A 21,276-nucleotide genomic window follows, 5' to 3' on the forward strand; every position below is an offset into this window, starting at 1 on the left:
CCTGCTGGAAACATCTGGATAAAGCTCATTTCCGGAGGCCACGTGGGAAACTGATTGAGAGCAGATCAAAGCAGCACGTTAGGAAGAAAAGCACAGCTGGAGTGCCACCACCACCCCCTTGGTCCCCACTCTTGGTGTACACTGCTTTCCAGGCCTCAGGACCATTCACCAACTCCTCCTCAAGCTCTGCTCTGGTCCAACAAATCCAGAAGCCCTGAATCTCACACCCAAGAGAGGGTACTCATGACATGATCCCCTGCGCATGCCGAGCTGGACACGGGCCTGTGCTTTCGGAGCTTCTATTCCTTGGAACATCACAGGTGTCCCACACGCTCCAGGGTGTGCATGTGCCTGGGATCATATGTGCAGATGGTGTCTGTGAACAGGTATATCCAGGAGCTTGTGAAACTGTGCTGAATGGCCAGAAACCAACTAATGCTATGATTTCTGGAAGTCTGGGATGTAGTTAGAAGTCAGATCTCTGGGGAGAAGGGGAGTGGCAAGTAGTGGAGGCTCAGAGGAAAACCCACAGGCTGGGTGGGAGGTTCCCACTCTTTCCCCCTAGTTCTTCTCCCCCAGTATGGTTCCAAGCCCAAAGACCCAGCTGTGTAGATCCTAGCTCTGGCTTGGTCCTGAAGCGTTCCTGGAGAGCAGCCAGGGCCCAGCCCTCAGCTCCCGGAGGAAAAGTCAAGTCATAACTCTAAGAAGGCCCTCCTGTGGGAGGTCCCAATCTGATAGGGGAGTGGCTTCCCTGCTCAAGGAGGCCTCACTCTGATGATAGAAAGCAGATACGACCCCCCTCCCTCCACCCACTGGTCCGTTGGGGGCAGGGGTTGGGGGCACAGAAAGTTTGTAAAGGTTGGTGCTGTGACAGCTGTGCCCAGCTGCTAAATTTCCCCCATCCTGTGCCCAAAGCAAGGGTAGGGTGCCTTCGCCTCCAGTGGCTGCCAGCCTGCCAGGCCAGCCTCTGAGAGAGAGCAAAGGGCCAGGAAAGCAGCCAGGCGCAGACCGGGGCGGGAAGAGAGCTGGGTTATAAATAGGCCTGGGACCAGGCCTTCAGGGGAGAAGGAGGAGAGCCCTGCAGTACAGCGCTTCGCCGCCCGCAACGCAGAAAGACCTCTTTTCAGAGATCCCGAAAAGGTGAGAGGAGAGATGCTGGTCCCACCTTCCTGGCCTACCTCAGTACCAACCCGGGCTCAAGCTTCTAGGAGAAGCGCCATTCAGACACCTCTCTCCTTCCAGCCTCAGTTTCCCTCTGAGTCGCCCTCTGCAGACCTGTGACGTTGCAACACTCAACGTCAGTCTAGCGGGGCCAGAAAGTCTCCTGTCTCTCAGCTCTAGGTGCTCTCCAGGGTTGAGAGGCGCGACGTCCCCTCCTCTACCCCACCCCGACCCCCGGCGCGGGTGGCCGGCCCCTCCTACCTGCAAATACCGCGGAGCAGTAGGCATCGCTGATGTCGGTGTCGGGTGTGTGGACGTTCTCGGCATAGAGGATGAAGACCCTCAGCATGCCTGGCGCGTGTAGGGCCCCGTGCGCCCAGGGCGCAAAGAGGGCTCGGAAAGGTCGGGAGGGCCGAGGCGCCGCTTGTGGGTCCCCTCGCTGGAGAGGGTTGGCTGGGCGAGGCCGGCTCGGATCTCTGGCTCCTGGCTTAGAGCGGTTGCTCTTAAAGGGGAACGGGCCACCCCCGGCTGCTCCAGTGGGCTAGGCTGGGTCCCCGCCCCGGCTGCGCTCACCCCGCTTGTCAGCCGGCGTTCCGAGAACAGGGGCTTCTGCTCATCTTCCACCTCCGCCGCCCTTCCCGAGCTCAGTCGAGCTGTAATCTAATGCTCCGGCTGCGGAGTCTCCCAATGACACGGCATTTTGCACCTGGCTGGGCGGCGGCCGCGATGGCCGGGGGCTGGACCAGGGCTCCGGGCACCCGGCGTAGCTCAGATCTCGCTCTTGGACAGGAGAAAGGCTCGGCTCCTCCCCTGAGCTTCTATCCCCTGGCTGAGTGCTGCGCCAAGTCGGTTGCCTCCTTCCGCCTCGGGGATTGGAGCAGTCTCTCCAGAACTCAACCCGACAGCCCGGGGTAGGACGGGGGATTCTGGGGAGGCTCTTTCCCTAAAAGAAGTCTGGAGTTGAGAATTTCATTGACAAGCAAGGCAGCTGCCTTAAAAACTTTGCCCCCTTTTTCTGGCTTTAAAAGCAACACATGCCATTTTAAAACAAAAAGCATAAAGAAAGAAATCTCTGATTCTGAAAAAATAGTATATTAACATTTGGGTATTTGGCAGCCCAGGCTTTCTCCTCTGAATGTAAATTGCAGTATTATATATCTGAGTGTAGAATGCAGTATGTGTCCCACGTTTTCATGTAACATCTTACATCATTAAAAAATTATTCATAAACAGTATTTTCAATAGCTATATAATTGTCTGTCATATGAATGTACTAGATTCACAAACTTTCTCTTGTTTCACATTTAGGCTCTCCCCAGATTCTATTATAATAGTGAGAAACGGAGTTTCTTTTTAATAAAAAAGATATAAACTCATCTTATCCCTCCCCCTCTCCCCACCCAGTTCTTCAGATTAGATTGTAAGGTCACAGGATATGACTTTTTTTAGGTTCTAGTACCTATTGCTAAACTGCCTTCCTGCAGATATGTAGATCCACACTCCCGGCAGCCTGTGACTCACCTTCTAAAGAGGGCCAGTTGGATGGGTGTGCAGCTGTCAGCAAAACTCCCACAGCAGCCCCTGGGGGCAGTAGACACACCCAGGGCAGGATGGGCTGGCCGCTGACAGGTGGCTGATTTTTTTCCCCATAGGGAGATACTAGAAGAGAGCAACACTCCCCAAAAAGGTCTGTAATTTCAAGATTAGGGTAGCAAACATTTCCTGTGGTCACTTAGGTTCCTTCTACTGTAGTGATCTATGCCTTCTTTTCTTTGCCTTTAGCACAATGTATGGTGGGGGGTGGGGAGAGGAAGAGGAAGAGGAAGGGGGGAGCTGAAATGCAATCATTCATTTAATGGGAGTATATCAAGTCCTAAAATAAATCAGGCACTCTCCTGGGTGGGGACACAGTAGTGGGCACAAGTGACACAGTCTGTGTTATGGGCTGAATTAGGTCCCCTCGAAATTTCTATGTGAAAGGCAAACTCCAGTACCTTGGAATGTGATTCTACTTAGAGATAGTGCCTTTAAAGAGGTGAACAAGTTAAAGTGAGCTCATTAGGGTCATCCAATCTGACCAGTGCCCTTATAAAAAGAGGAAATTTAGATACAAAGACAAACCAGGGATGCATGCACACAGAGAAAAGGCCATGTGAAGACACAGGGAAAAGGCAGCCATCTGCAAGCCAAGAAGAGAGGCCTCAGAAGAAACCAAGCCTGCTGACTGCACCTTGATCTTGGACTTCCAGCCTCCAGAAGTGTGAGAAATAAGTTGTTGTTCTTTAAGCCCCCTAGTCTGCAGTATTTTGCTATGACAGCCCTAGCAAACAAGTAGAGTCCCTAACCTCAGAGCTTCCACTTCAGTGAGGGAAACTGACACTTATGGAATAATCACGTCAGTCACATACCATTAAAATATGTAAGTGCTATAAAAGACAGAAAATGTGGGAGTGTGAGAACAGAGAGCAGGGAGTCCTCATCGAGTGCCCAGGACAGTAAGAGCTATTTGAGATGAGATCTGAAGGCCAGCTAGGGGTTCACTGGGCAGGACTGAGGTGGGGGCAAGGAAGAGAGTATTCCAGAGACAAAGAAGGAAGCGCTGTGTGTCAAGGCTGTGGGAGGAGAGGAGTGTAGATTAAGGGGTTGTGGGATGGGGCAGGCAGGCTGGAGGGCACCATGCAGGGCCTGGGGGAAGCTGCCTGAGTCCTGCTAAGTCCAGAGGAGTGGCAGGATCTGATTTACTTCTCAAAAGCTCCCTTGGGCTGCCTTTGGAGAATACAGTGCAAGGGATCAGAGTGGAAGTGAAGAGTTAAAAGCTATGGCAGAGGGTCAGGGTGAGAGTTGATGGTGACTTGGACCAAGGTTGTGAAAAGGGGGATGGCGCAAAGTAAGGCAAAGCTAGGAGGAAGAAAGGAAATTCTGCAAGAGCAGGTGAAGCAATCAAGTTTCCCACTACAGAACTTGGCCATTATGTGTTGCTGGAGAAAACGGCTTTGGCTTGGATGTAGCAATTGATTGATTGACTCAGTCATTCATTCATTTACCAACATTTACTGGTACCTTGTCTGTGGCAAGCATTTTTGAGATTCAAGTTTTACAGAAAGATAGCAAGGAGGGAGTAAAATTTAATTGCTTTGGGAAGAAGGGCAGGAGGCCCTGTTGATGTAGGGAAAGCCCAAATTATGGTCTATTTTTAAAGAAGTATAGTTTGGCTCTATTCAGATGTATAAAGTAACATGAACCTGCTCTGTGGCAGAGCTAAAATTGGACCTAACAAGCGGCTAGCTGCTTGCAAATATGGTGTGGCTACAGCGATTTGAAAAGAGCCAGTTTGGCTGGGCACGGTGGCTAACGCCTGTAATCCCAGCACTTTGGGAGGCCGAGACGGGTGGATCACATGGTCAGGAGATCGAGACCATCCTGGCTAACATGGTGAAACCCCATCTCTACTAAAAATACAAAAAATTAACCAGGCGTGGTGGCAGGCGCCCGTAGTCCCAGCTACTCAGGAGGCTGAGGCAGGAGAATGGTGTGAACCTGGGAGGTGGGGCTTGCAGTGAGCCGAGATCATGCCACTGCACTCCAGCCTGGGCGACAGAGCAAGACTCCGTCTCAGGAAAAAAAAAAAAAGAAAAGAGCCAGTTTTCTGTATAGGTTAAATGCCTTCCTCGCAACTTCACTACTTTATTCATACAGAAGGCTGTCTTCAAACTTTTTCTGCACAGCCCAGTCTGTGCAGAAATAAACCTCTATCTAGTGAGCATGTCTGCCCCTAAATTGTAGGACATGTTTGGAGTATCTTCTCTATTTAAAAGAACCACTTTCTCTGAGACTACCCAACGTGAATCAATCACATTCTCTCTCCCAAAAACGTGGAATTGGGACTGAGAGAAGCTAGCTTCTGTGTGGCTAGAGCTGAGATGAATAAAATGGGAGGGTCAGAAGGGGCCCCGCACATGAAGTGCAGAAAGTTCCGCAGTCAGAGAAAAAGAGATCACGTGTAGGGGGTGAGGTGGGGAAAACAAGATCCAGAAAGAGACCCTTCTGGTTGTTGTTCCTGGCTCTCATTCCTTGAGTCTCCCTGCCTGTGAGTGCTGAGATAGCCCTTGTGGTGGATATTTGCCATTTTTGGCTTCCAGCTTTTAATCTCCCTCTTCCTAAAACATCCTTTTCCCACCCCTCTTGGTGGGCAGAAGTGCCTGCCTTTTTTCTGGAAGCTTCAGAGATAGAGCCTCCCTCTCTGTGTCACTGGGCGTGGCCTAGGCTCAGACAGTTGGATGCTCTCTCCCAAGACTTGAAACAAGTTCTTGAGCTTCAGAAAGTCAGACATGGCAGCTGCCATGTGACAGCAAATGACCAGGTAGGGCGCCTGCTGTGCAAGTCCTGTCCATAACCAAAGCCAAGTTCTCCAACCTCCCTCCATTCTGTTAGCCCCCAAAGCTCTTCTGAAATCCTCTCTTGCTTCAGATATCCAGGCTTGGCTGCTGTAGCTAGCAGCCAGGGATCCAGACCAACATGCCCAGTGTCTTTACAGTGAGTTGCTGCACATTTTACTTAGGTTAACTTGAAGTGCAATTCTTTTTATTTTATTGTTAATTTTTTTAGAAACAGTCTCCCTCTGTCACCCAGGCTGGAGTGCGGTGGCAAAATAGCTCACTGCAACATCCAACTCCTGAGCATGAAGCACAGTTCTGTTTCTTGCTATAAAAGAACAAGTTCTTGTGGCCCTGATGACACTTTGATCTTGAATTTCTGGCCTCCAAAACTGTGAGAATAAATTTGTTGTTTTTAAGCCACCATGGTTGTGACAATTGGTTAGAGCAGCCACAGGAAACTACACCAAGGCTTTGTCAACACAACCAACCACTGTTAAAGAGGGCTGGTTTTCAGGCCACTTTTACTACTTTACTGTTTCAGGACAGAAACGAAGTGGAGGGAGGTGGCTCTCCAATTTCACTGAGAAACTAAGGGACAAGTTTGATACTATTTTCCAACACAAAATAGAAAAAAACAACAACAACAGGTTTTTCGCCAAAGAGGTAATATGAACACACTACATTATTTCTATGTTCTCTGTCTTCTGTAAAAACCACAGATCCTTGCAAAGTTTGCTAAGAACCATAGACCCTGGTAACAGCCTGGTCATTTCATCTGCTTCCCCTAAGAAGAAAAACTAATGGTAGTGTCATAGAGTTTCAATTTCCCAAGAATCTACCACAATAAACAGTAAACACTCAATAAATAGAAACTATTTTTTGTTCAGGCATGGCTGCTGATACAATGGCAAGGAGTGAGCTCAGCATGAAGTGCAGGGGCTCTGAAAGCCCTCACTCCCCTTGAGCAGGGAGTGAAGAGCGGCCTATCTGCTGAGCTGCAAGAGCGCAGCTCTGGGACTAATGTGAACAGGTCAGTCTGTGTGCACAGTCCTCCTTTTGGATTTAGTCCAGAGGGTGAGGAGTCTCTAGACAGCACGAAGGAAAGCCTCCACACACAGTGATTGTCAGAAGAGCCACTCTTTCTTCTTGAGCTGGACATTCATCTCCTGCTCTCGGACATCACAGCTGAGCTCCTGGTGGCCACCCCCCCCACCTCCATTCACAACGTGTGGCCTTTTCTGATTGTCCAACATGAAGGTGGCATATTGTAGGACTTCTTGACTTCCATAATAGCATGAGTCATATCTCGTAACAGATATTTATTTACTCTCTGTTTCTACTCCATTTTACTCTCTCTCTACAAACACACCTCCTATTGGTTGTTTCTCTGGAGAACCCTGAGTAATACACACATAGAAGGCTTCTGAGAAGTGAGGGAGATCCAAACCAGGGTGATAAGAGTGAGGAACAGAACAGGAGTTCAACTTTTTTCCAAAGTGGGGTTATCTCATCTTCTGGAAGAGGCCACAACATCCCAGGATGCAGCAATCCTAGCAAATGTGAGGAAACCTGTTATAGGCCCCAGCAGGGAGAAAAGTCAGCTGATGGCTTGTTCCCGGCTAGGGTGCAAAATGAAGGCACAGGCAGAGCTGATGCAGGCAAAAGGAGCAGGTTTGGGTGTCCCTATTGCATGTCTCGGGGCAGAGAGGGGCCAGAAAGCTTTCTGAAGCTCATACACCAAAGGACTCCTGTTGATTCATGGGAAGACATCACCAGAAAAGGCCTAAAGAACATCTTTAGGAGTTAAGAGGGCAACAAATGTCTCACTTTGTTTCCCCCTTGGCTGATGGCCAGGACTTTGGCAAAGGGGCACCAAGAGAAGTGAGTATTTGACTTATGTGTTCTTTTGTTGTTGTTTTTTATAGAGTCAGTGTTTTGCCATGTTGCTCAGGCTGGTCTTGAACTCCTGGGCTCTAGCAATCCTGCCTCAGCCTCTCAAGTGCTGGGATTACAGATGTGAGCCACTGTTTTGCCATGTTGCCCAGGCTGGTCTTGAACTCCTGGGCTCAAGCAATCCTGCCTCAGCCTCTCAAGTGCTGGGATTACAGATGTGAGCCACTGTGACTGGCCTAGTGTTTCTTAAAGTACTATCAATCTAAATGTCTCCTGCATCAGAATCTTCTTGTAAAAAATGGAGACATCTGGGTCCCCCTCCACTCCCAGACCTACTCAATCAAAATCTCTGGGAATGGCCCAGGAATCTGGCTTTTAAAAGTTCTCACTTATTTTTATGCAGACCAAAAATCAGGAACCACTGACTTAGGTTGTGTCAAAGAACAGACTTTGGCTCTTTGGATCATAACCTAAAATGCCAGATGAATACACTCTTGAATTTGGATGGAGTACATTTCACAATGATTGAGAAGACTGTCTGAAAACTGGCTTTAAGTGAAAAAAGGGGGACTCGGGAGGCAGGCGGAAGACAGTGGGAAAGATAATATTCAGCTAAGAACTGTAAGACCAGCAGGACAAGACAAGAACAATGACAGTAGTGTAAAAGGATGACGCCAGAGTCAGACTACCTGGATTCACATCTTAGCTTTCTTTACCTACTAGCCGTATGGCCTTGGGCAAGTGATCTTACCTTCGCGGCTTGGTTTCTTTATCTGTAAAATGAGAACTATAGAAATACCTGCCTCATAAAAGAAATGCTTTGCATACATTATGGTGTTAAATATTAGCTAATATTACTATTATTGGAATGTGTGACTAGTATTTCATAGGATTAAAACTCTAGAAATGAAGCCACAAATAATGTTTATGATCTCTGATATCTATAAAACGTTGGAATCATTTGAGGTTTGAACAACAGAGGTATTGAAAATGGTGAAAGCTACTTCTTGTTCAAAGAAGAGTTACTACCAGGGAGAAGAGAGTTCTGCAGATCAAGAAGACATATGCCTGCATGGAAATCCTTACCAAGACTCATGCAAGACAGGCTCTAGTTGAGGATGAAAGGAGAGATAATCTGAAGAGTATGATCAATGGAGGTGCATGGGCAAGCTGAGGTGGTGAAAGACTTCCAGTCTCTGGACATTTGGGGAAGTTACATTAGCTCAAAGATATGCATCTGGTAATGTCGACTTATTTTACGGACAATTCCATCTCTAAGAAGATGAACTGAGAGAAGGGACCTCTTAGAACCTAATCCTGACCAACAAGGAAGAACTTGTTGGAGAAGCAGATGCAGCAGGAAACCTGGGGATAATCATCTTTGGGATGAATGCTGCCAGAGCCATGTACAGTTTTCAAGGCTCAAATCCTGCAACTTTGGTGGGGCTCTGTCTTTCCACAACATGCCCTATTAATATTAACCAGGCTCCCCAGAACTCAGGGAACCCACTTAATTCCTTGACATTAGCAAATCCCTGGCCTTCCTAAGAGCTTTCTTTTTACAGAGCCAGCTGAGGAACACTTCTTGAGGTTCTTCATTATTCAGCTTGAGAAAAACAGAACTGAGCTTTACAAAGGTCCTGCTGAGACTACCAGATAAAGCAGGGTACAGTCTTTCATACTCAGCCAGTCCTTCACAGTAGCCATGCTCCCTTGCCCAATCATTACCCAGTTGTCTGATCCAGAAATCAGACCCTACTGACATCCCTGACATTTAAGAATACCTTCCCCTCCAATGTGATCCCCTTCAAGCCTATAGACTAGGCTCCGAGGTCAATCTTTACCATATTCAACCCTCCTCAGTAGTTTTAGGATGGGTACTTGTCAGAGCATCCTGAGTTTGTGTCATCCAGCATATAATGGAGGGGAACAAGATTAAAAACAACAATCACCACACAAGGCTGCTGTAGTTTCCACTTCTGTAGCTGGTGGCAAGGCCTATGTTGGGAATCTGAGTTAAATCTCTCCAATCATGTTTCTCTCACCCTCTGCCAGCATGAAGGCTAGGCAGACTGGAGTCCTTGGTGGGATTATCTTTACTGGATTCTCAGTTTTCCATTGACCAGGACTATCGGGCAGGAGAGACCTAAGGGGCGCTCCCATGAATTTCCTGGGTTCCGAACAGTTCTTCTTGTCCCCACTGTGTAGCAGCAATTCAATTTCCCCCTAGTAAACAGATCAATCATTCCCATTAGGCACAGTGATCCTTTTCCTATTGGTTTATCGGCATGAGGAACTCCGAAAGGTGAGAGGGCAGTCTCAGCTCCCAGTTTTTAGAGTCACGTTCTTACTTCCTGGTATATGAATTCCTCTCTTGGGCACTTGGGCTTCCAAAAACACTGAAGCCAAGATCACAGAGATGGGAACTAAAATCCTACAAGTGGGTGAGTAGGTCTAATAGGGAGAGGGGGCACTCTCACCTCTACTTCTTGGTTCCTAAACCCATAAGTTCTAGCTATGGGAGAGAGAGCACCACATGTTGGCCTCTGTTTTAAGGCACATAAAGTTTCCATAGGACAACAGCTACATTTCTTAGGATGCTGTATCGGGGGAATCCGCCCCCAATATTTCAGCGTAGGTTCTATTTTCCCTAAGTGTTGGCCAGCTGAGAAATAAAGAGAGAGTACAAAGAGAGGAATTTTACAGCTGGGCCTCCAGGGGTGACATCACATATCGGTAGGACCATGATGCCCCCTGAGCCGCAAAACCAGCAAGTTTTTATTAGAGATTTCAAAACGAGAAGGGATGTACGAACAGGGATTAGCTCACAAAGATCACATGCTTCAAAGGGCAAAAAAGGAGACCAAAGTTCACATGCTTCTGAGGCCAATAAAGATCACAAGGCAAAGGGCAAAGCAAAGATCACAAGACAAGGGCAAAATTAGAATTACTGATGAGGGTCTTTGTTGGGCTGTGCATGTATTGTCTTGATAAACATCTTAAACAACAGCAAAGAGAGCAGAGAACCGGTCTGACATCAAATTCACCAGGGCGGGATTTTTTCCCCACCCTAATAAGCCTGAGGGTACTGCAGGAGACCAGGGCGTATTTCAGTCCTTTTCTCAACTGCATAAGACAGACACTCCCAGAGCCACCGTTTATACACCTCCCCCTCCCCAAGGAATGCAATTTTTTTCCTAGGGTCTTGATATTTAGTATTCCTTGCTAGGAGAAGAATTTAGCGATCTCTCTCCTACTTGCACATCCATTTATAGGCTCTCTGCAAGAAGAAAAATACGGCTCTATTCTGCCCGACCCCACAGGCAGTCAGCAGACCCTATGGTTGTCTTCCCTTGTTCCTTAAAATCGGTTATTCTGTTTGTTTTCAAGGTGCACTGATTTCATATTGTTCAAACACCCAGGTTTTACAATCAGATTTCATATTGCTCAAACACACACGTTCTACAATCAATTTGTACAACAGTGGTCCTGAGGTGATGTACATTCCCAGCTTACGAAGGTAACAGGATTAGGAGATTAAAGTAAAGACAGGCATAGGAAATTATAAGAGTATTATTTGGGAACTGATAAATGTTCATGAAATCTTCACAATTTATGTTCAGAGACTGCAGTAAAGACAGGTGTAAGAAATTATTAAAAGTATTAATTTTGGGAACTGATAAATGTCCATGAAATCTTCACAATCTGTTCCTTTTGCTGCGGCTCCAGCCGGTCCCTCGGTTCAGGGTCCCTGACTTCCCGCAACAATGCTGTCTCCAACTTGTGCCATAACCAGTCTTTGGCAGGTCATTCCACCTAAAAAGCCAGCTGCTTCTGGGTGATGGACTGTATGGTAAAATTCGTCAAGTCTGTATGCATGGGCCCATTGCCCACATGCCCATTTACCAAAAAAATGCATCTCCTTGTTAAAATGAATTTGGATGGTATTCCATGGTGATGGAGAAGTCCATCCATAAATCTACAGTGTGCCATCAGAAGCCCTGAGTTCAGGGAAGGCAAATCCATATCCATAATATATCCCGTGAGGTCAAATCATTGTACTCTCCATGACAAAAGATACTGAATACAGTCAACCTGTTACCAGGTAGGTGGCAGAAGCATGTGTCTACCAGAGGCTCCTCACCCTTACCAGCTCTGTGATTCCAAGAGATAAGGGACTCCTTCAAAGCTACCATGGAGGTCTTCTGGTTCTCCGTGCCTGTCTTAATTGTATGCTCTTAACTTTTATTTCTCCTATTCCCAAAATATGCTCAAGAGGGCTATAAGAAACAGGTGGCCTCAGTTTTAATAATCATTATTGTTGTCATACTGACTTAAGTGCCTCAGACACTTCATCTCCCAATGCCTTGTCCTCCACCTGCACTTCATTCCATGATGCTATTGGCAATAATCTGAATAACTGTGATGACACTGCATATCACAGATTACTATGTCCCACTCACCCCTGGCAAAGAGCTTATCAATGAACTCCTTGAATATATGACCAACCCAATCCCAGAATCCAATTATTTTAACTTTTTCTTCTGAAATAATTATAGATTCATACGAGGTTGCAAAGTATACAGGGAAGCCCTGTACTTCCTATCTCCATCCTCTCCCAATGCTAAGATCTTAAACAACTATAGTACAATATCCGAATCAACAGATAGCATTGGTACAATTCATAAAACTTCTTTAGATTTCACCAGTTACACAGGCACTAATTTTCATGTATATGGCTCTATGTAATTTTGTCATGTGAAGCTTTGCATAATCACCACCATCATCAAGATACTTCACTATCACAAGATTCCTTACTAGTACCCTTTTATGATCCTCTCATTCCAAATACCTGCCATTAAGTAATCTGTTCTTCATCTTTGTTATTTAATAAATGATACATAAATGAAATCATGTGGCATTTATCCTTTTGATATGAGCTTTTTCACTCAACATAATTTGAGGGTCAAGTTGTTGCATGTTATCAATACTGGCCAATAGCTTTCCTTAAAAACAAACAAACAAACAAAACCTGTTAAATAGTATCTCATGGTATGGATGTACCCACGGTTTGCTTAACCATTCACACATTGAAGGATATGTGGATAGTTTCCAGTTTGCAACTACTATGAATAAAGCTGCTATGAACACTTATGTAAACATTCTTGTATACACTCTATGTGAAAATAAGTCTCTATTTCTATGGGATAAATGTTCAAGTGTGTAAGTGCTTGGTCATATGGTTACTTGCCAGACTGCACCATTTTACAATCTCATCAGCATTGTATGAGTAATCTAGTTTCAACTTCATCCTTTTCAGCACTTCGTGTTATCACTATTTTTCATGTTAGCCATCCTTATAGATGTGAAGTGTTATCTCATTGTAGTTTTAATTTACATCTAACAGCTACTGATATTGGACATTTTTTTCGGGTGTTGTTTATCTGTATATCCTCTTTACTGAAATATCTCTTTTGCTGATTTTCTAACTGGATCATTTTTAAATGTTAATTTTTGAGACTTCTTTATGTATTCTAGGTAAAAGCCTTTGTTGGATTTGTGATTTGCAAATATTTCCTATTAGTCTATAATTTTTCACAGAACAAAAATTTTGATGAAATCAGATTTATCCATTTTTCCTCTTATAAACTGTGCTTTTGATATCAAGTCTAAGTACTCTTTGCCCAATCTTAGGCCCTAAAAAATTTCTCTTATTTTCTGTAAGTTTTATAGTGTTATGTTTTACCTTTAAACCTATGGTCCCTTGCGTTTTTATAATTTTAAATATATAAATTTGAGTTTTTTAGTTTTAATATAAGGTGTGAAGTTTACATCAAGGTACATTTTCAGCTGATGGATGTCTAATTGCTCCAGCATAATTTATTGAAAAGGCTCTCCTCATCTGCTGAATTGCTTTTGCTTCTGTGTAAATAACTAGGTGTATTTGTGTAGATTTATTTCCAGGTTTTCTATGCTATTCCATCAATGTATGTTTCCTTCTCTCTAACAATACAGCACGCTCTTGATTACAGGACCTATGTAGTAAGCATTTGCATCAGAAAGGGATTCCTTCGGTTTTATTCTTCTTTTTCAAAACTGTTTTAGCTATTTGCATAATCTTTCCTTTTCCATATAAACTTTAGAATAAGATTGTCTGTTCCTACAAAAAATTTTGATTCGATTTTGGTAGAAATTGCCTTAAACCAATAGAACAACTTAGGGAGAACTAACATCGATATTATGTTGAGTCTTCCAATCCATGAACATGATAAATCACCTTATTTAGGTTTCCTTTCTTTCATCAGCCTTTTATAATTTTCATCATATAGATCCTACAAACGTTTTGGTACATTTATACCTAAGTAATTTTCTTTGGTGTAAATGGAAATGTACTTCATTTGTTATTTTGATTTCTACTTGTTTGCTGTCAGTATACAGAAAACATAAATGTCTGTTGTCTGTTGATCTTGTGTCCTTCAACCTTCCTCATTGATTCTAAAAGTTTTATTACATACTCCTTGAAGTTTTCTGGGTAGACAGTCATGTATCTGCAAATAGAGATAGTTTCATTAAATTTCTCATCTATATGCCTTTTCTTTTTCTTGCCTAGAATTGCAGTGGCTGGAAAACTGCAGTACTAAGTTTGTTGCTTAACGATGGCAGGAATGAACATCCTTTCATTGTTCCTAATCTTAGAGGGAACACAGACTTTAAACATTAAGTATGATGCCAGATTTTTTTTCTATAGATCCTCTTTATAAAACTGAGGAAGTTCCTTTTTCATTTATGATCTACTGAGAATACTGATGAGTGTTGATTTTTATATCAAAAGGGTTTTCTAAATGAATTGATACACTCATTTTTTTTCTTTAGCCTATTGATAGTTTATTAAATGGATTTTCCAGTATTGAACCAGCCCTGCATGCCTGAAATAAGTTCCTCATAAAATGTAATCCCAGCTACTCGGGAGGCTGAGGCAGGAGAATCGCTTGAACCCAGGAGGCAGAGGTTGCAGTGAGCTGAGATCGTGCACTCCAGCCTAGGTGACAGAGTGAGACTCTGTCTCCAAAAAAAAAAAAGAAAAAGAGTTGAGAAGAGTTCAGTATTTTCTTTGGAATAGGTTGTACAAAATCAATTCTTCTTTTGAATGTTTAGCAAAATTCTCCAGTGAAACCATCAGGACTTGGAGATATCTTTTTCAAGGATGTTTTCATTACAAGTTCAGTATCTTTAATGGTTTCAGAATTATTCAAGTTCTCTATTTCATCTTGGCCAAGTTTTAGTACTTTCTGATTTTTGAGGAATTTGTCCATTTCTTCCTAGTTATATTTGAGTAGAGTTGTTCACAGTACACCTTTACTATTGTTTTCATGGCTGCAGGATCTGTTGTGATATTTTCTATTTCATTCATATTAGTGGTTTGGGTATTTTTTTAGTCAATCTTGTTGGAGATTTATCAATTTTATTATTTTTGAAGGACCAGCTTTTTGTTTCACTAATTTTTCTATATTGTTTTCCTGTTTACAATTTCATTAATTTCTGTTCTATCATTTCCTTGCTTCTGTTTGCTTTGGATTTAGTTTGCTCTAACTTTTCTAGCATCTTGAGGCAGAAACTTAGATTACTGATTTGAGATCTTTCTTTATAATTTAAGCACTTAGTGCTATATATTTCCCTCCCAGCATTTCATTAGATGCATCTCAGAGTTGAATTTGTTGTTTTCATTTTCATTCAATTCTATGTATTTTTTGAAATTTCCTTTGAGAAATCAAGAAAGTAATTCCATTTACAATAGCTACAAAATAAAATACTTAGGAATTAACCAAAAAAGCGAAAGATCTCTGCACTATAAAACACTGATGCAAGAAACTGAAGAGGACACACAAAATAAAAAGATATTCCATGTTCATGGATTAGAAAAATCAATATTGTTAAAGTGTTCATATATTGTTACAGTGTTCATGCTACCCAAAGCAATCTGCAGATTCAATGCAATCCTATCAAAACATCAGTAACATTCTTCACAGAAATAGAAAAAACAATCTTAAAATTTATACAGAACCGCAACAAAAGATCCAGAATAGGCAAAGCTCTACTAAGCAAAAAGAACTAAACCAGAGGAATCACATTACCTGACTTCAAGTTATACTACAGAGCTATGGTAACAAAAATGGCATGGTACTGGCATAAAAACAGACACAGAGACCAGTGAACAGAATAGACAGCACAGAAATAAATCCAATAAATCTACAGTAAATTCATTTTCGCAAAGGTTCCAATAACATACCTTCAGGAAAGGACAGTCTCTTCAATAAATGGTGCTGAGGAAACTGAATATCCATTTGCAGAAGAATAAAACTAGGCCCCCAACTTTCCCCATATAAAAAATTAAATCAAAACAGATTAAAGATTTAAATCTAAGACCTCAAACTATGCAACTACTACAAGAAAACACTGGAGAAACTCTCCAGGATATTGGAGTGGGCAAAGACTTCTTGTGGCAAAGACCGCACAAGCACGAGCAACCAAAGCAAACATCAATAAATAGGATCACATTAAGTTAAAAAGCTTCTGCAAAGTGAAGGAAACAACAAAGAGACAACCCACAGAATGGGAGAAAACATTTGCAAACCATCCATCTGACAAAGGATTAATAACCAGAAGACATAAGGAGCTCAAACTACTCTACAGGAAAAAAATACCTAATAATTCGATAATGAGCAAAAGATCTGAATAGACATTTCTCAAAAGACACACAAATGGCAAACAGGTATATGAAAAGGTGCTCAAAATCACTGATCATCAGAGAAATGCAAATCAAAACTGCAATGAGGTATCATCTCACCCCAGTTAAAATGGCTTTTATCTAAGACAGGCGACAACAAATGCAGCTGAAGATGTAGAGAAAAAGGAACACTTTGTACACTGTTGGTGGGAATGTAAATCAGTACAACCACTAAGGAGAATAGTTTGGAGTTTCCTCAAAAAACTAAAAACAGAGCTATCCTATGATCCCACAATCCCACTCCTAGGTATATACCCAAAAGAAAGGAAATCAGTCAATTGAAGATACATCTGCACTCCTACATTTGTTGCAACACTATACAAAATAGCCAAGATTTAGAAGCAATCTAAGTGCCCACCAACAGATGAATGGATTAAGAAATGGTTCAATATACACAATGGAGTATCATTCAGCCACAAAAAAAAGAATGAGATCCTGTCACTTGCAATAACACGTGTGGAACTGGAGGCCATCATGTTAAGTGAAATAAGCCACTTACAGAAAGACAAACATCACATGTTCTCACTTACTTGTGGGAGCTAAAAAATGAGAACAACTGAACTCATGGTGACACAAAGTAGGAAGATGGTTACCAGAGGCTGGGAAAGGTAGTCAGGGTAGAAGGGGATGGTTAATGGGTACAAACAATAGAAAGAATAAGGCCGAGTGTGATGGCTCACACCTGTAATCCCAGCACTTTGGGAGGCCAAGGTGGGCGGATCACCTGAGGCCAGGAGTTCGAGACAAGCCTCGCCAACATGTCAAAACCCCGTCTCTACAAAAAAAAATACAAAAATTAGCTGAGCATGGTGGCATGCACCTGTAGTCCCAGCTGCTCCAGAGGCTGAGGTGGGAGGACCACCTAAGCCCAGAGAGATTTGAGACTATTGTAAGCTGAGATAGTGTCACTGCACCCCAGCCTGGGTGACAGAATGAGACCTTACTTAAAAACAACTTTTTTAATTGTACATTTAAAAATAATTAGAAGAGCGTAACTGGACTGTTTGAACCACAGAGGACAAATGCTTGAGGTGATGGATACCCAGTTTACCCTGATGTGAGCATGCCTGTATCAAAGTACATATAACCCACAAATATAAACACCTAGTATGTACACACACACACACACACACACACACACACACACACACAATTCCTTTGAGACCTCCCCTATGTGAATGTATATTCTTAATGAGGTATTCCCTAAGGACAAAACTAAACTAAAAAAAAAAAATTTTTAACTGTTTTCAACAATCACATTGTTGGTTAAGGTCTTGGCATTGTTATTGTGACTGTGATGCGTATAAGGTGAGATAAAAGCTAAGCAATTCTGTGACAGTTTATGTCTATCATCTTGATGTCCTGGAGAATTGTAATGCCTGACACAGGACAAAGAAGACCTATATTTAAGATAGAAGAGGTTATGAATTTGAACCAGAAGAATCAGTATAATGATGATGAATTTTCTCTTAAAAACAAAACATACATGCATTGACAGGCCAAAGCGGGCGGATCACTTGAGGCCAGGGGTTCGAGACCAGCCTGGGCAACATGGTGAAACCCTGTCTCTGCTAAAAATACAATTAGCCAGGTGTGGTAGCACATGCCTGTAGTCCCAGCTACTTGGGAGGCTGAGGCACGAGAATCACTTGAACCCAGGAGGCTGAGGCTACAGTGAGCCAGGACTGCACCACTGCACTCCAGCCTGGGTGACAGAGAACCCTGGTCTAGAAAACAAAACATACACTTCAATTTCCATCTATGGGAAAGCAATAACCAGCCCAGAAGCAATGAACACACCTAATCAGCCACTGTTCTTTAGAGAAGTAGCTGACCCCAGGTCTGGAGAAGTGAGCCTGAAACATTCTTTACATACAGATAACTACTAGTAGAAATGAGGAAATCAAATCAAATGTGGGACATATGAGGATCAATAACACTAATACTGCAGAGGTTTCAAACATCAAATATGTTAAAATTTACAAGTTCATACTAATGCTTAAGAAAAAATTTATCACGGTGGGGGCCAAAGAATCAACCCATTCTGAAAAAAATAGGTAAGTAAAGGAAAAGCATCCCATATCTGTGTCTTTCTTACACAAACCGTACCGCTAAGTAGCCAAATAGCAGATAAGGGGGAGTTTCTCCTTGCAAAGAAATATTCCCGCTTACAAATGAAAAAGGGATATAGAATTAAGATATCATTATTTTGCAACCCCTAATGAATAAGTGGATCAAAACTAAGCATCAGCTGCTACTCAAATCCCAAAGAAGGCAATCAGTTTGCGCCTCCTATCAGGAAGACCACATCACTGCCTAAAGCAGTCTCATCAAAAAAAAGAAAGAAAAAAACAAACTCTAATCAAGTGTCTATATTTACTTACCAATTTATGAGCCACAGAGAGGGCAAGGGACACGTTAAAGGTACTACATGATTGCAAGCAACAAAGTCAGACCTGGGGAAACCTGTCAGCAGTGCTTCTAAAACTATGTGCTTGATCAGTTTTCTTTTTCTCCCTAATTTTCAATTAACTATAGACCAATAATTCTATAAAATACAAAAAAAAAAAAAAAAGAAATTTAAAAAACCCCACAAAAACATACAAACTCCAATTTTTTTATTGTTAGATTCAATAAATGAACATAAAATCACTGTCAAAATGTTTCTAGAAACTCTCAATTTCTGTACTTAAGTAATCATAAACTAGTACTAAAGTTTCTGAACTGGCACTGCCCTGGGTCCCAAGACATTTTGAGCAGCACTGCTTGGCACAGCCAAGAATCTAGTTTCTTTATCAAATAAATTACAAGGAGGGAAGGAGGAAGAGAAGAACCTATATATTCAAAATAGTATAATTTAAAAGACCTACCAGCCAGTCACAATATATGGATCTTATTTGAATCTGGATTCAGACTCAGTAAAGCAACAACCACAAAAAAAAGATTTATGAAACAGTTGAAAATCTGAACCAAACTATTATTTAAATAACAGATATTTTTAATGGTACTGGATATTTTTAATATAAGGGTTAAAAAGAACCCTTATATTTTAGAAATACACAATGAACAATTAATGAGTAAAACATACTGATATTTAAAGTAATACAAGAGAGTTGGGAGTAGAGATACACACACACAAACACAACTGGCCTTAAGTTGATAATTATTGAAACCAATTAATGTATGAGGGTAATTATCCTATTGTCTTAATATGCTTGCCATCTTCCACAATCAAATAACAAATTAGTAAAATTAAAAATTTAAGTTTTAAAAACCCGACTCCCCTATAAATGTTTTTTAAAGAAGGATTAAAAAGGAGTAATTTTGGAGAGGCAAGTTTCCACAGCATTCTAATGCCAGAAAGGGTAATAAAATCTAAAAACTTATAGAGATCATGTTGAATGTAAACTTTTTTTGCCTTGGAGTCTAGATGCTGAGTTTGAGACCAGCCTGACCAACATGGGGAAACCCTGTCTCTATTAAAAAAAAAAAAAAAAAAAAAAACCAAAATTAGCCGGGCGTGGTGGCACATGCCCGTAGGCCCAGCTACTCGGGAGGCTGAGGCAGGAGAATCGCTTGAACCCAGGAGATGGAGGTTGCGGTGGGCCAAGATCGTGCCACTGCACTCCAGCCTGGGCAACAAGAGCGAAAGTCTGTCTCAAAAAAAAAAAATTAAGTCAGCTGCAATCCTAATTATATCCCTCAATCAACTAATAAGCAGAAACTACTATGTATATGATGTTCCATTTGTGGGGTGTGACTAAAGGAGGAAGATTTTCTGAAAATGCCAAGAACAATACTAAAATTATATGCAAAGAGCACATGTTTATTTTCTGAAAACCTCATACAAATCTTTTGTATTTGAACCCCTATGATAAAAATTACCAGCATTAAGTGCAAAAAGTCCCAGAGAAAAACATTATTTATAATGTATAATTAACAGTCAACATTGGTCACTAGGATAAAACACAAAAATCACCCCTACCATATTTTTATGCTTTAGCAGCTCCTCCTCTCATTCTAATTTAGAATCCCAATTTCAAAAGACTGATCCAGACAAGATTAAAGAAACTTGTAACTTCCCTAGTTACAAAAGTTCCAAAAGCAAGCTGAGGAGAAAGGAAGATTCTTTAAAAGTAAGATTCTTATTCACCATGACTGTGTTTCTGTAGTTTACAGGCAACTTATTCTCCAATCTTTTAACAGCTCTTCTCCCTCTTATTATCCGGATTCACCTGTAAGGTTTTAATTCCAACAAACTCTTGACAGTAAGCTGCTCCTCTCTCTACCCCACCCCCTTGTCTGTGACTTGTAGTATTCTGTAATTTTACTCAGGCTGTGGGTAAGTCTCAACTAAGTATGCAGTGAGTTTCATAGGAGGTGACAAAGAGGTGCTGCCTTTTTTTCTCAAAGCCCTTCTTACTGACTGTGATGTCTCTCTTGTGCTGTGATGGATATAAGAGATCTAAAAAAAAGTAGAGTTTTTGTTGTTGTTGTTGTTTCCCTCCATTCATCCTTTTGGTATTATTAATTGGTGCACTCTATCTTGAGGCATCAAATACTAAAACAATTGTAAGTACGCAGACTATGTCTGAAGAATGGATCAATCTAAAAACTTAAAAGTATAGGGCTATTTCCATCACCTGCTAGCCATTCAATTATTTTTTGTGCCCTTAAAACTTCTTATAAACATATTCAACTATAATGTTTAAAAAGCTACTCTGGTGGTCCACAGAAGTAATGGCTGCTCTGTAGATTCAAGCTAATAATAAATGACTAGCTTGGTGTTACCTTAAATGGGTTCTGGCAGAAACAGCAAGTGTTACCAGAAGCAGAAAAAATACCTTTCCAACACATATAAAAATCAAGCAAAATTTCATTCAAACCTATCTGGGGAAAACATGCTGTAATCTAACTTTATCCAGAAAAAATTTGAATTTTAAGAAACCTATGACCTGTATACACATGAATGGTTGAAGCAAAGTAAAACACTGTTATGCTGTGACTTCCAGTGATACATGAAGAAGCCCCAAACATCCCAAATCACAGGAGTTGTAGTGA

At 42.1% G+C, this 21,276-nt stretch overlaps 1 protein-coding gene across 8 annotated transcripts in view; it reads right to left on the bottom strand.

The window, feature by feature from the left end:
- Positions 1-21,218, bottom strand: part of DYSF (dysferlin) — a 251,913-nt gene extending 230,695 nt beyond the window's left edge. For all 8 annotated transcript variants that reach the window (XM_024242004.2, XM_024242000.2, XM_024242002.2 and 5 more), the window contains exon 1: positions 1,423-21,218. In XM_024242004.2, coding sequence (XP_024097772.1) covers positions 1,423-1,510 — 88 coding nt within the window. In that variant the 5' untranslated portion in view covers positions 1,511-21,218. The remainder of the gene's footprint in view (positions 1-1,422) is intronic.
- Between the last annotated feature and the right edge of the window lie 58 nt (positions 21,219-21,276).

Source organism: Pongo abelii, chromosome 12 (assembly GCF_028885655.2).
Source record: "Pongo abelii isolate AG06213 chromosome 12, NHGRI_mPonAbe1-v2.0_pri, whole genome shotgun sequence".
Lineage (NCBI taxonomy): Eukaryota > Metazoa > Chordata > Mammalia > Primates > Hominidae > Pongo > Pongo abelii.